General features: G+C 33.9%; 1 protein-coding gene across 2 annotated transcripts in view; it reads right to left on the bottom strand.

The window, feature by feature from the left end:
• Positions 1-293: 293 nt before the first annotated feature.
• Positions 294-13,929, bottom strand: part of HSF2 (heat shock transcription factor 2) — a 42,793-nt gene continuing 29,157 nt past the window's right edge. The window contains exons 11-13 of one of the 2 annotated variants that reach the window (XM_012777544.3): positions 11,258-11,311; positions 8,467-8,551; positions 294-8,028 (exon numbers count right to left, since the gene is read on the bottom strand). In XM_012777544.3, the coding sequence (XP_012632998.1) occupies positions 7,733-8,028; positions 8,467-8,551; positions 11,258-11,311 (435 nt within the window). In that variant the 3' untranslated portion in view covers positions 294-7,732. The remainder of the gene's footprint in view (positions 8,029-8,466; positions 8,552-11,257; positions 11,312-13,929) is intronic. The other variant, XM_012777545.3, reaches the window with a different exon arrangement.

The raw sequence follows: 13,929 nt of genomic DNA on the forward strand, positions 1-13,929 counted from the left end.
CATTTCCTGTTGCGATAACTGAATTGTTTTGAAGATGGTTTTTACCCTTATAGTTGTCTGTAAGTGACCCCTGAAGTTGGACCTCAAAGGTAGTGGTAGTCTCATCCTAAAGAGCCTTCAGTAGGTTGACTAGTTTAGTTTGGGGAATATTTTTAATATATTCCATTTCTAGAAGTTTTTTTAGTTGCCAATTGATGCTTCCCTTCTTTTACTGACACTTTAGATACTATAAAAATTTTCCTTAATAAAAAATGTAGGACTCTACTTCTACTGATAAAATACTCCAACCCCTATGAGTTTCCAACCAGTAGTATATTTTATTTAATAATTATTTTGAAATGGTCTGAGTTTCTCCAGTCTTTTAGGCAGTATAGTGCCCATAAAAGTCTCAGGCATTTATCCTAGATAAACAAAATCTTACATGCACTCAAAAATCTATATATAAGTGTTCATAGCAGCTTTACTTGAATAGCCAAAAACACACTGTAATAGATCTATACCATCAAATACTACTTAATACAGTGAACTATTAGTACATGCAACAACTTGAATGATAGGTGAAAAATTCCAATCCTAAATTACAAACAGTATAATTCCATTTATAGAACATTCTTGTAAAGATAACATAATAGAAATGGAGAATGTATTAATGGTTGCTTGGAGTTAGGAATGGAAGAGAGGAGAAAGATCCTTGTAGATCATGTATTGTGCCATTGGTATTGCATCTAAAATGTCATTGCCAGACCCAAGGTCATCTAGATTTTTCTTCTGTTATCTTGTAAACATTTTATAATTTTGCACTTACTTCTGTGATCCATTTTGAGTTTTTTGTGAAGAGTGTATTGTCTGTCTAGATTCATTTTTTTGCATGTCAATGTCCAGTTCCAGCACCATATTTTGAAGAGGCTATCTTTGCTCCATTATATTGCTTTTACCCCTTTTTCAAAGACCAGTTTACTTTATGTAGGTCTGTTTCTGGGCTGTCTGTTCTGTTCCTTTAATCTGTTCTTTCACTAGTACTACACTATCTTAACTACTGTAACTTCATAGTAAGACTTGAAGACAATTAGTATCAGTCTTCTAATGTCAGTTTTCTCCTTTAATATTGTGTTATTTATTTGGGGTTGTTTGCCTTTGCATATTAACTTTAGTTCTTTGATTTCTTTCATCAGTTTTGTAACTTGCTTCATGTAGATATTGTACATATTTTGTTAGATTTATACCTATTTAGTTTTGGGGGATGCTTATATAAGTGACATTGGGTGTTTAATTTCAAATTCCACTTGTTCATTGCTAGTATATAAGAGTGCACTTTACTTTTGTATATTAACCATATATCCTGCAAGCTTGCTGTAATTGCTTATGAGTTCCAGTTTTGTCTGTTTTGGATTTTCTACATAGGTGATCGTGTCATCTGCTAACAGAGACAATTTTTGTTCTTCCTTCCCAAGCACTATACCTTTTATTTCCTTGTCTTACTGCATTAACTAGGACTTCTGTTACAGTGTTCAAAAAGAATGGTGAGGCCGGGCGCGGTGGCTCAAGCCTGTAATCCTAGCACTCTGGGAGGCAGAGGCGGGCGGATTGCTCGAGGTCAGGAGTTCGAAACCAGCCTGAGCAAGAGCAAGACCCCGTCTCTACTATAAATAGAAAGAAATTAATTGGCCAACTAATACATATATATAAAATTAGCCGGGCGTGGTGGCGCATGCCTGTAGTCCCAGCTACTCGGGAGGCTGAGGCAGCAGGATTGCTTGAGCCCAGGAGTTTGAGGTTGCTGTGAGCTAGGCTGACGCCACGGCACTCACTCTAGCCTGTGCAACAAAGCGAGACTCTGTCTCAAAAAAAAAAAAAAAAAAAAGAATGGTGAGAAGGTACATCCTTGCCTTTGTCCTGACCTTAGGAAAGTTTCTAATTTCTCACCATTAAGTATGTTAGCTGTAGGATTTTCGGTAGATATTCATTACCAAGTTGAGAAAGTTGCCTGCCGTTCCTACTTTACAGAGTTTTTGTCATGAATAAGGTTTGGATTTTGTCAGATACTTTTTCTGGATCTAATAATATGATCAAGTGATTTTTCTTTAGCCTGTTGATATAATGGATTATATTGATTTTCAAATGTTGAACCAGCCTTGTATATTTAGGATAAATCCCACTTAGTTCTGGTGTATAGTTCTTTTATACATTGTTACATTCAATTTGCTGAATATTTTTTGAAGATTTTGATATCTATGGTCATGAAAGATACTGGTTGGTAGTTGTCTTGTAATGTTTTTGTCTGATTTGGTATTATGGTGATGCTGGACTCACAGAATGAGTTAGGAAGTATTCTCTCTGCTTCTGTCTTCTGAAAGTTTGTAGAATTGGTATAGTTTAAGTGTTTAGAAGAATTCACCAATGAACCCTAACGTTTTCTGTTTTGGACGGTGATTAATTATTCACTTTTAAATGCAGATACAGACTTACTCAAGAGTGTTTTTTCTGGTGTGAGTTTTCACAGATTTTGTCTTTCAAGGACATTTTATTTGTCCATTTTATTTAGGTTATCAGATTTGTGGACATACAGTTGTTCATGATATTCCTTTATTATTGTAATGTCCATGGGTTCTGTAGTGATAACCCTCTTTCATCTTTGCTACAAATAATTTGTCTTTTTTTCTTAGTCTGGCTAGATAGAGGCTTACTGTTTTATTGGTCTTTCAAAGGCCAGCTTTTGGTTTCATCAATTTTCTCTATTGACTTCCTGTTTTCAGTTCATTGATTTCTGCTCTATTTTTTTTCTGCTTGCTTTTTGGATTTAATTTCTACTTCTTTTTCTAGTTTCCAAAGGTGGAAGCTTATAATATTACTTTTAGATCTTCTTTTCTAATACATACATTCAATACTATAAATTTCTCTCTAAACAGTACCTTACACCAATTTTGGTAAGTTTTATGTTCATTTAGTTCAAAATACTTTTAAATTTTTCTGGGTATCTTTTTGGCCCATGTGTTGAGACGTGTATTGTTTAATCACATATTTTGAGATTTTCCAATTCTTTTATTGATTTCTAGTTTAATTCCCTTATAGTCTGAGAGTAGATATTAATGTAATTTCTATTCTTCTAAACTTAAGATACATTTTATGGCTCAGCCATCTGTTTTGGTGAATTGACAATGTGAGTTTGAGAAGAATGTGTACTAAGGTTTTGGATAAAATAGTCTAGCTCTATGTCAGTTATATCTAGTTGATTAATTGTATTGTGGAGTTCAACTATGTCCTTCCTATTGGATCTGTCCATTCATTTCTGATAAAAAGGTGGTGAAATCTCCAGTTATAATAGTGATTTATTTCTCCCTATAGTTCTGTCAGTTTTTGCCTCATGTATTCTGATCCTTTATTCTAAGGTGTATACATGTTAAGAACTATGTCTTCTTGGAGAATGGACTCTTTCGTCACTTATGTACTATATCTTTTATCCCTGATGGTAATCCTTGTTCTACAGTTTATTCTAAAATTAATAGTTACTTGTCCTTTCTTTTGATTAGCATTACCATAGTATTTTTTTCTCCATTCATTTACTTTTAATCTATGTGTCTTTTCATTTAAAAGTGTGTTTCTTGTAAACATATAGTTGGGTCTTGTTTTTTGTGTCACTCTGACAATCTTTAATTGGTCCAATTAGACCACTGACATTCAAGGTAATTATTTGTATTTGGAGAAATATCTATCATAATGTTAACTGTTTTCTATTTGTTGCCCTTCTTCTTTGTTCCTGTTTTTGTCTTCCACTTTTGTCTGCCTTTTACAGTTTGAATTGCACATTTTATATTATTCTATTTTCTCTCCTTTCTAGCATATCGGTTATCCCTTTTTTAGTGGTTGCTCTAGAGTTTGCAATATACATTTACATGTAATCTAAGTCCACTTTTAAATAATATACTGCTTCATGAGCAGTGAGGACTTTATAGTAACAAAATAATCCATTTGTCCTTTCTGTCCCTTTTATCATTGATGTCATTCATTCCATTTATAAGCATACTGTATACATACACACATACGTGTAAGCATACATAATCAAATACATTGTTGCTATTATTTTTAATGAACTAATAATTAAGATTTGGTATCGTGGTTGTATTTTATATGTGAACAAGTTGATACAACTTACTAGTAAGACATCTGGTATTTGCGGAAAATTTTAAATTACTGATACAATTTAGTGGTTTTAAGATAGGTTTTTCAAAATTTCAGGTGCATTTATAAAATTCACTTTTTTTTTCATTCTCATCTGCTTTCTTGCTCAATCTTAACAGATTTTGTTTCAATAGTCTTTAACCCTTTGCACTCACTTTTTTCTCATTATCCACTCGACATTATCCACACTCAACATCCAAGTGCAAAGGGTTAAATAAACAAGCCCTGGCTTTGTGTTCTCACTTCCATCTTTGTTTTCTGTCATTGATTTATCTTTATTTCTGTCTTTATTCTATTTTTTTACTTAATCTGGATGGTTTAGTTCATTTGTTTTTATTCCTTTCTAACAAAAACATTTAAGCCTAGATTTTTTATCCTAGATACCACTTAAACTACATCTTACAAGGCTTGGTATGTCGGCGTATTTTTTATGTCATTAACATGATTATTTCCAATATTTCTTGTTTGATCCAAAGTTTAGTTCTTTTTCAATTTCCAAAAATGTTAAGGAATCTCGAAATGGTACCACTGGTTTCTAGTTTATTTGTATTGTAGTTAGATACCAGTTCCTTAAAATGTATTGCCTGACTTTATGACCTAATGTGCCGTTATCAATTCTCAAAAAATATTTGTGTGCTTGAAATGAAGGCTAGGCTCTAATTCTTGGATACAGCATCCTATGTGTTAATCATGTGTCAGTTGGACATTCAGTCTGCACACCTTTTTCTCACACTACTCTAAACTATAAGTATGCCATCTGTATGAAATACACACTGACAGTGTCTGTAAGTCACATTAGCTGTCTGTAAGTTCCAGTTTGTACTTACAGCTGTCTGTAAGTTCCACCTAAAAGGGTGTGTCTGTAAGTCACATTAGCTGTCTGTAATTCACAAGCTTTTATGGTCCCACTTTTATCCCTCTAAGGCAAAAGCAAGCTAGAGGTGGGATGAACATGAAGGGAGTACCCTTTAATTGTCTTCACACTGTGGTACTCATTTCCCAGACACAACAGAGACTTCCTGTGGTAAACACAAGCTAGATTATTTTTAAAGAAACCAGATCTTCAATTCCCATGTGTACTCTTTCCTAAAATTGATCTGCCCGAAAAGGTGCTCAGGACAAGGCATCATCCCCATCCCTTTTAACCATTACTCTTCATACTTGACAAGGCAGACACACCTTTTATCCATTCTGAATCTTTCCAAGGCACTTTGGAAAATTTTCCAGAGAGAAAGAGATGACACTAACTGGTTTAAAAATCTCTTTGTAATTTAGGTGGTTTCTAATTTTTTGCTTTTCAACAAAATTGAAAGATCTAATTGAGTCACCAGTTGACAATAACTTGGTAATAGTGAATTGTGATCACTGTAAGCAGTGATTCTGGAAGTCAAGTTCCTTCCTGATTGTGTCCCTTGGAAGCTACATACGCCTTTGCATCAAGCACTTCAGCATCTGAAGTGCTGCATGTAACTTCTCCTGTTCTATTTATTAGAACTCAGTTACACAGCTACCCTATTTGCAAAGGTAGAAATAATCTAGTTGCAAGATATGAAAAGGAAATGGTTTGGTAATTAAGTCTACCACATCTTTTTATACTGTTTTGATCAGCTGTGTGTTTATAACTAGAGATAAATTTTTTAAATGCCTGGAATCTTACAGGGAACAATTTCAAATTTAGTTGTAAAGAAGTGTGACAGGCTCATCAATATATAACTTTCATGCATAATATGAAAATTCTTTGGGGAAAGTGAAATGGATGATGGAGATCAAATCATTATGGTATTTACATTCCTTTAAATAAATTTTAAAGCAGCACGTAACAACCGTATTTTAAAATGGCAGTATTACCAACATCCTAATTCCCTCTCACTATTTAAACTTAAGATGAAAAATCTTAAAATATCAATTACCTCCCCCCCCGCCATAGTTAAGTTTTTCAAAATTATTTTTAGAGTGCTTTTAGAGCTTCAGCATGCCCAAGGAGAAGAAAATTGATCATATCCTACAATGACAAAGAGAAGAAAAAGAGAAAAAGTCTCTTCAGTTTTCTCCTTTCCGTTTCTAAACTCCTCTTCTTACCTTAACCTTTAGGAAAAATCTCATCAGCTCATGTAGAAAACTTTCAGGGTTTTGAATTCATCAAGATCCCAGTGTCAGAGTCAAGTACTTCAGGCTCTAACATCTTTCTATACAGAAGGGTTTCCTATCTTTCTGTGACAGGCTTTACACTTTGAATATTTACATCATAGTAAAAGAAACTGTAAGACACTGAGATGTAATATGGCCTTTGAAATTCATCATCAAATAGCCCTATTCAATATTCAGTTATTAACTGCAGTCTTTCCAGCCCTTTACCTGAAGGCAGAATTCTTCAAGTGATAAAATGCACTGGCCTTGCATTAACTCTCCAAAATTCTTGTGAGCAACTTTCAAAAGGGAGGAGATTTGACTATTTCTCTTACCTTCTCTCAGGGTAAAAATTAATAGGCCATTGGTGGCATCCAGTGATAATGGTCTTACCTCATTTGGGACAATGAGAGGCACACTTCACTCATTTTTTTATTAGAAATACAGAAAGCTAGCCAGTAAATTTTTTAACAAAGAACTTTAAAATACATTAAATTTAAAGACATTATATTACTCCCTTGTAGCAATATACAGTCTGTTTTTTGAGATGAGGCACAAAGATGTTGGTATGACTCATATTAAGAATGGACAACAGACAGTTTAAAGCCACTCCCTCTTATGAGGAAAAAAAAATGTTTCATTCATGTGGGTGTCACCTCTAAAGAAGACACATGGCAGACACTACTACTCAACATTCATTATATTTATTTTACTAAATAGTATGGTTCAAAAAACACAAACCAGAAAACCTTTACTTAAAATTAGTCCAACTAAGTGGATGGGGTTGACTCCATCCCATCCCACCCCCCCTTCTTTCTATGTATATGGAGCTGGAACCTTATCAGACAGTGAGCACTCTTGGAAACTTAGCCTTTCCTGTTGAGTATGAATGAACTTTTTTGAACATAAATGAACTTCTCTGAACCAAGAGAGACAAATGAAGTTTTACAAGATACAGGCACTTTATGTTCCCAGTTTTAAAAATAAGCCAAGTGAAAAATATTTAATAAAAGTAACTGGAACAGAGAAAGCTTTAGTTCTACCATTAGTTCAAATGACTTACACTCAATGCAAACAGACAGCATCAAACAAGTAAAACAAACACAAACAAAAGTTTAACTGTGGTTAACGGTCAGATTTGTTTTAAAAAAAATCCAATTTACTACAATTGGAGAAAAATGACCATTTGAATCCAACTTAAAGATATGCTAATAATGTGCATTAAATCTGTGTACTTATGTAGCTGAGTAACATCTGAAAGCTTTGCAAGAATGTGTGGTTAGTGAGAAAAAGCAAAAGGTGCTTTTATTCCACAGTATCTGATTAAACAAAACAAAGCAATTTACAAAAAAAAGTACCAAATGATACTTTAAAATAAATAGTTCATCATTTTGATGAATATATACATGTAGAGTCCACTTCTTGGGATTTAGCTATCTAAAAGTGGCATGTCACTATCCAGAGGTGCAGGAGCAAGTTCGCATAAATAAAACAGTGTAGCTTCACTAGCTTCAGCTTCAGTCAATGGCTCCAGGCGAACAAGCTTACTTTGGGTTGGTTCTGGGTCTAGGCTGCTATCCAGAAGCTCATCAACTTCTATGGGTTTATCTACAGAGGACACAACTTCTGATGATGCTGTTGTACTCCCCTGTTCAACAGTAGAAGCAGGGTTCCCATCAAGGAATGCAAGAAGTGGAAAGGCAGTGTACTGGATAAGCTGCTTATCTACAAAGATCAGAAAAACACTCTTTTATCACCAGCTTATACTACGTTCAAGCTGAAGGGAGAAAAATGAAAACAGAGATGTGTACATATGCAATCACCACTCTTATATAGTCAAAAAATGACATGATGCTTTGTGTCAGTAAATTTTAAAATTTGCAAGTCAGAGAAGTTAGTCTTTATTCAATAATAAGAAATGAGATTCTTTCAGTTCTCCTAAAGTTAAATAACAAACAAACCCCACCCCCAACTTTAAGAACTGTTACCTCACCTATTGTTCAATTTTCTCTATATGCTGGAACCTTGACACACTATGCACAGAAGTGAAGCCAGTATATTTTTGTTCAATTGTTAAATATGACAAGACTTTCCTTGGTTTGCATTTGTTTCTATGTAGGATTCAAAAAAATCCATAGAAGCTAATACTGTATCTATACCTACCTGGTTTGGATTTAGATTTTCTTCCCTCTTCTGAAACTGGCTGAACTATATTGTTCTTGGTAGTTTCTAATCCTTTATTCTCAGACTAAAAGAAAAAAAACAATATAAAAGTACTTGTTTCATATTTTATATGTTCCTGAAAAATATCAAAAAATAAAAAATTGACATAACATATGAATATTTGTATATTATCTGAAATATATGGGAAGGGAGAACATCAGGAAAAATGGACTACAGAGAGAAATTTGAGTAGAGGTTACGTAACAAGACTGGTTAAGAAAACTATTGTTATCGCCAATGGGATGAAACAAAGAATCTGAACCAGAATGATAATAAATGTGAAATGGAAAAGGTTATCTCAAATAGAATAGAATTTGTCAAGAGTAAAAGACGTGAATGAATCAAAGACAACTGGTTTCAAAATGATAATTTAGAGATAACTCTTTAAGCAATTAAATTCATTTTAAACAGTTTTGATCAAAAATGTATTACACATTTCACTCATAAATGGAATATTTAGCATTAGCAAACAAATGCAGAATAGCTCAGGATTACATGGTGACATCCTGAAAACTATTTGTCCCTACACTTTAGAAGCCTGAAAGTTGAGGTGGTGCTTCTTCTTGTCCTTTTTGTGGCTTTTTAAGTTCTTTTCTGTCATTTAAATTGCTTCTTTCAACCACCGTCTTCTCTCCTTACATCTAATTGTGGCAGGGAAATTAAATCTTTAATGTCAAATTCTTCAGTGTTCTTTTCAACGATGTTCAAATTCTGAGGTGCAGAGGTTCACAATTTTTCCTGATTAGCTGTAAATCCCAGATACCTGCAACTCCCAGATATCTGCATGCTGTTTAAGTATACATGATATAATAAACATCTATAAAGTAATTTTAATGATTCACGATATTCATCATAAAATGATGCAGTGTAAGTTTTAGGATTCAGAGAAGAAAATGACTTCCAAAATATAATAAAAACTACTAAACCTTTCTAAAAATTTGCAAAATATTTTTTTATCTTTTAGCATTCACAATACATACATAAACATTAATCCAATGATACCTTTCTATTTGTGTACTTCCTAAAATAGGTATTTTCCAAAGATGCTACTGTTATTCTAAAACATGAGAACCAGGATGCCAAAAAGGTTTCATTTCCCATGCAAATACTCATTCATTGCAGTGGTCACTTAGATTACTGTACTGAGGAGTATAAGGCATTCTGATTTATTAGGAAAGTATTATAATTCATGTCATATAATACCTGCCATGGCAAGAGAATGACAACTGATAGGCTAATTATTTGAAAACCAATCTGGATTCAGAACTATAATGAAAACTCATTCTCTAATTTTTCCATAATATTGTAGAGCAATATCCAATTTGCTCCTTAACTGCTATTTCTGAAAACTGTATTCAAGCTACTGGTTTTGGGAAGAAGGAAGATGATCCAAGAATAAAGAATGATTCAATGCCTACGAATAAAAAGTAAAGCACATACTCTAAATGAGTCCATTCAACAGAAGGTCTATGACTTAATAACATTCAACAGCACATTTACTGAAACACAGGGCTAAGGTGTTCCACAGAATCTTTAAAATGTAAATCTAGACAAACTATGGTCCATATGCCAAATGCAGCATGCTGCTGTCTATAAATACTGGAACACAGCCACGCATTAAGTATTTGTTTCTGTTTTTGCACTACAACTGCAGAATTGAGTAGCTAAAACCCAGAACATATCGCTTCCAAAACCAAAAATATTTACTACTGGCCCTCTACAGGAAAAGTATTCTAACCTCTATATAGATCATCCAGATACTGAATATATAATCAATTTCCTAGTTCACAATTTCATAAATCCTTTTAGCTCATGCTGCTGTAACTTTGAAAATACAGGAAATCTGGTTAAGCTATCCTCAATGATGACAGTCACGAACATTCCATCCCTATTTCACTCAGATTTATTTGAGATGTGCTTATTTTTGGACTACAAAGAATAAAAATAAAATCCTGACTTTACTAATTTGGAATATGGACTTGTTTTACCTTTATGTTCAATGAAAAACAAGGGTTATTAAACAAAGTAGCATAAGATAGAGGCAGTATATACTTATTCAAAACAATAAGTTATACTAAATAACAATGATTTATAAACATCTGCTCTAACAACTTCAAATTGTCCTTACTACTCACTAGGAAACCAGTTCTAAAGATTCTCCTGTCAACATTTGCTGAGCCCAAGTTCCTGTGTTTAAAAAAACAATAATCTTTATAACTTAAAAAAAAAGTCCAAAACCTATACATCATTGTTCCAACTTAGTTCTCCTCCAATTAGGAAAAATTCCTGAGTTTTTACTGCATGCTAATAAAATGAAGGAGCATACAGGAAAATATAGGTATCAGTAAATTTTCAATAAAAAATGCTGAGAAGTTGTTTCAAGAGGAGTAAGAATATAAAATGTAGCACATAAAACATGAAGAAATGTTTTAATCATTTATTTTAAAGATATACCTCAATATGCCAAGTTCAGTTAGGTGATCTCCCAGCATCAAAAGAAGTTGATTTCATACTGGTAGTTAATCCCACAAGTTCAAGCAAAATTGGACAATAACTTACCACATAACCAAAAACTAATTTTTCATTTAGAATTTTATTATCTTGATCACACACATTAGGTAAGAATATAAAATGCTTTTTGTAACTGGGAGTAATATTGCTCTCTGCTTTCTAGGGGCTTTTTTCAGATATTTATAGCTATGGGTCCTGAGCAACATGAATTAAAACTTACTTTTGTATTATTGATGTAATCTGTGGGACTCATCTGCACAGAACTAGTGAAAAGCTGAAAGACCAAACAAGAAAGATAAGTTTAAAAAAATATTTAAAAAGAATTGTGTGTTCAAATTTTTTATACAGCCAAGTTGGGTGAAGAGATGTAGCTCCTGCACTAGGAAGTTTACATATAGTAAACAAGTTTGGAAGAGAAAAGCAGGAAAGCAAAAAAAAAAAAAAAACCAAACAAACAAAAGCAAAATAAGATAGCCCATGCATTAGATAGAATTTTATGTGGTAGAATTTCTTATAAAACAGTGGGATAAATCACTTTAGACAATGGTGGTTTTCCCCACCTCCCCTCTCCTTTATGATTCTCCATTCAATTGCATTTCCTTTATTTTTTTTCTCTAAGTGCCTTTGGCCTTAAGTGGCCCAGGCTGACATCTGTGCTCTTACACTAAGATTTCACTGAATACCTGCTAATTAGGTAACACATTTATAGAATCTGCTCTATGACAGTGTCTCCTAAACTATACCTCAAGCAGAGCCCTCTGACAAAATGGCAAATCTACTTGTTGGTTCTATTCATTCACCTAGTAAGGGAAGTCAGTGCTAAGACAACTGCTTATTGTACTCCTCAGTCCAGGCAGTTTACAGATAAAATTGTTTAAGTAATAAGCTTCAAAGTCATTCATTACACCGGGATTTACTGAGCATCTAAGAAATAATTGTCATCATTAAGAATACAAGATAAAGATGTTATTCTTGCTCTCCAGGAGCTTACAATCTAAAGGCTGAGGTAAGACCAACATCAAATAGTAACATACACAATCCAGTATTTTAACAAAGGATGGTGGGGCTCAACAGTACTAAGGAGTTAAGAGAATGAGAAGAGAGGTAAGTACATACAGACACACACATGATCAAACAAAAAGGCCTTGAAATAACTATGTGATATATATCAGTACCTGGATAGTGTTAGGTTAGAACTTGGAAAGGAGAAGATGAAGGGTACAGTACACTGGTGTAACATTAGCAACAACAAAGAAAGTAGGGTATGTTCTAGAAATAGGTAAGGCCAGTGAATATAGAAATAACACAGAAGTTCGGAACTGAATAGTGAGTTATATACACAGATATATAACAAATAACAACAGAAGTTCTGAATTTAATAGTTACATACACAGGTTCAAAAAGTACAGTGAGGTCAGTGGATGAGGCCATATCCTCTCAGCAATAAAGCCTTGGGAATGGCCTGACCAATGAAATAAGGTCATTTTATGAGAATGAGCATACCAAATAGTTTACTGGATAGAATAAAATGCAGAGAAGCCACAGGTAGATCCTTCTTCCATGCTCTCTAGACACTGATTCTTCTCCTTAAAGTTCCACATTCACAGTTGTCCTATAAAAATCCCTGGCTTTTCCTTTTCTTTTTATTTCCTCTTTCTCCTTTCATTCCAACTACCATTCCCAGAAGAGAAAGACAGCTCAGATCCTTGAGAGTAGATAGGTACACATGATAACTAATCTCTGCCAGTTCAGCCTGTTACTCCCTAACAGGCCTAACCAGATTTTGCCCCAAACTGAGGGTGGCACCTGAAGAGGGCCAGCAGTGTAAGCTCCTGTCTTCCCCTCTTTGTCCCACAACCTGTACCTCACATTGACTCAGGAATATCTTACATGTATTCCCAGCAGACAAATGATATAAAGTAGAAAAAAAGAGACCATATATTAATATGAGCTGTCACAGCTGGTTGAATTTTAAGGCCAGGCCCCTCCTGCTGACTACACTTTGAGATATGCAGTACTGAACTCTGCAGAAAGAAACTATTCTTCATCAGCACATTTATTCACATTTTTACCATCTTTCCCAGTCCAGAAAACAAGGTAATTCATAGATTTTTTTGTTTATGACAATACAGCATAATTCAAGGATAAAATAATGAGGATCTTGAATGAGAGAAGCAAAAGTGGAAACAAGTAGGGATGCCTTGTGAATACTATTTTAGAAAACAGACAGGACTTAGTGAGTGATGAGATAAAGACAAAGAAGGGAAACCAAGGTGTTTCTGTAATAACTATCCTGGGTGATTAAACAGAAGTCTGATACCACTATAGAAAATAAGAAAGCTGTAAAGGGTAACTAATGTAGAGAATAAAGGAAAGTATGGCATTGAACACAATCTGAGGCAAGATATAATCGATGATCCCAAAGGCATTAAATTAGAATTTATGCCAAGTTTACTTTAAAAAATGTTAAGAGCTGGAGATACATATTTGAGAGCAATCTTACAAGCCAAAATCTCATCACATAGGAAGAGTAGAAAAAGAAGGTAGAAAAAATAAAAAGGAGGATAAAAGATGGGGTGCATTGGGAATGCCCGTAAGTTAAAACATTAGAAAAAAGGAAAAGCTCTTAGAGAAAATAGAGATGGTTAGGCAGACAGAAAAGAACAAAAAAGTCCAGTGCCTCTAAAGTCAATGAAAAAAGTTCTGTTGTACAGAACACTCATTAATAATAATAGTGCTAATTATTTATAATTCTTGCAACAGTCCTTCATGTTAGGCATTAGCCACATTTAATAGATGGGAAAACCAGGTAAGAGAGGTTAATTTTCCAAGGTTAGTAACACAGCTAGTAAATAACATGAGTCAATAATGGAACCCAGACTTATCTGAGTC

Source organism: Microcebus murinus, chromosome 5 (genome assembly GCF_040939455.1).
Source record: "Microcebus murinus isolate Inina chromosome 5, M.murinus_Inina_mat1.0, whole genome shotgun sequence".
Lineage (NCBI taxonomy): Eukaryota > Metazoa > Chordata > Mammalia > Primates > Cheirogaleidae > Microcebus > Microcebus murinus.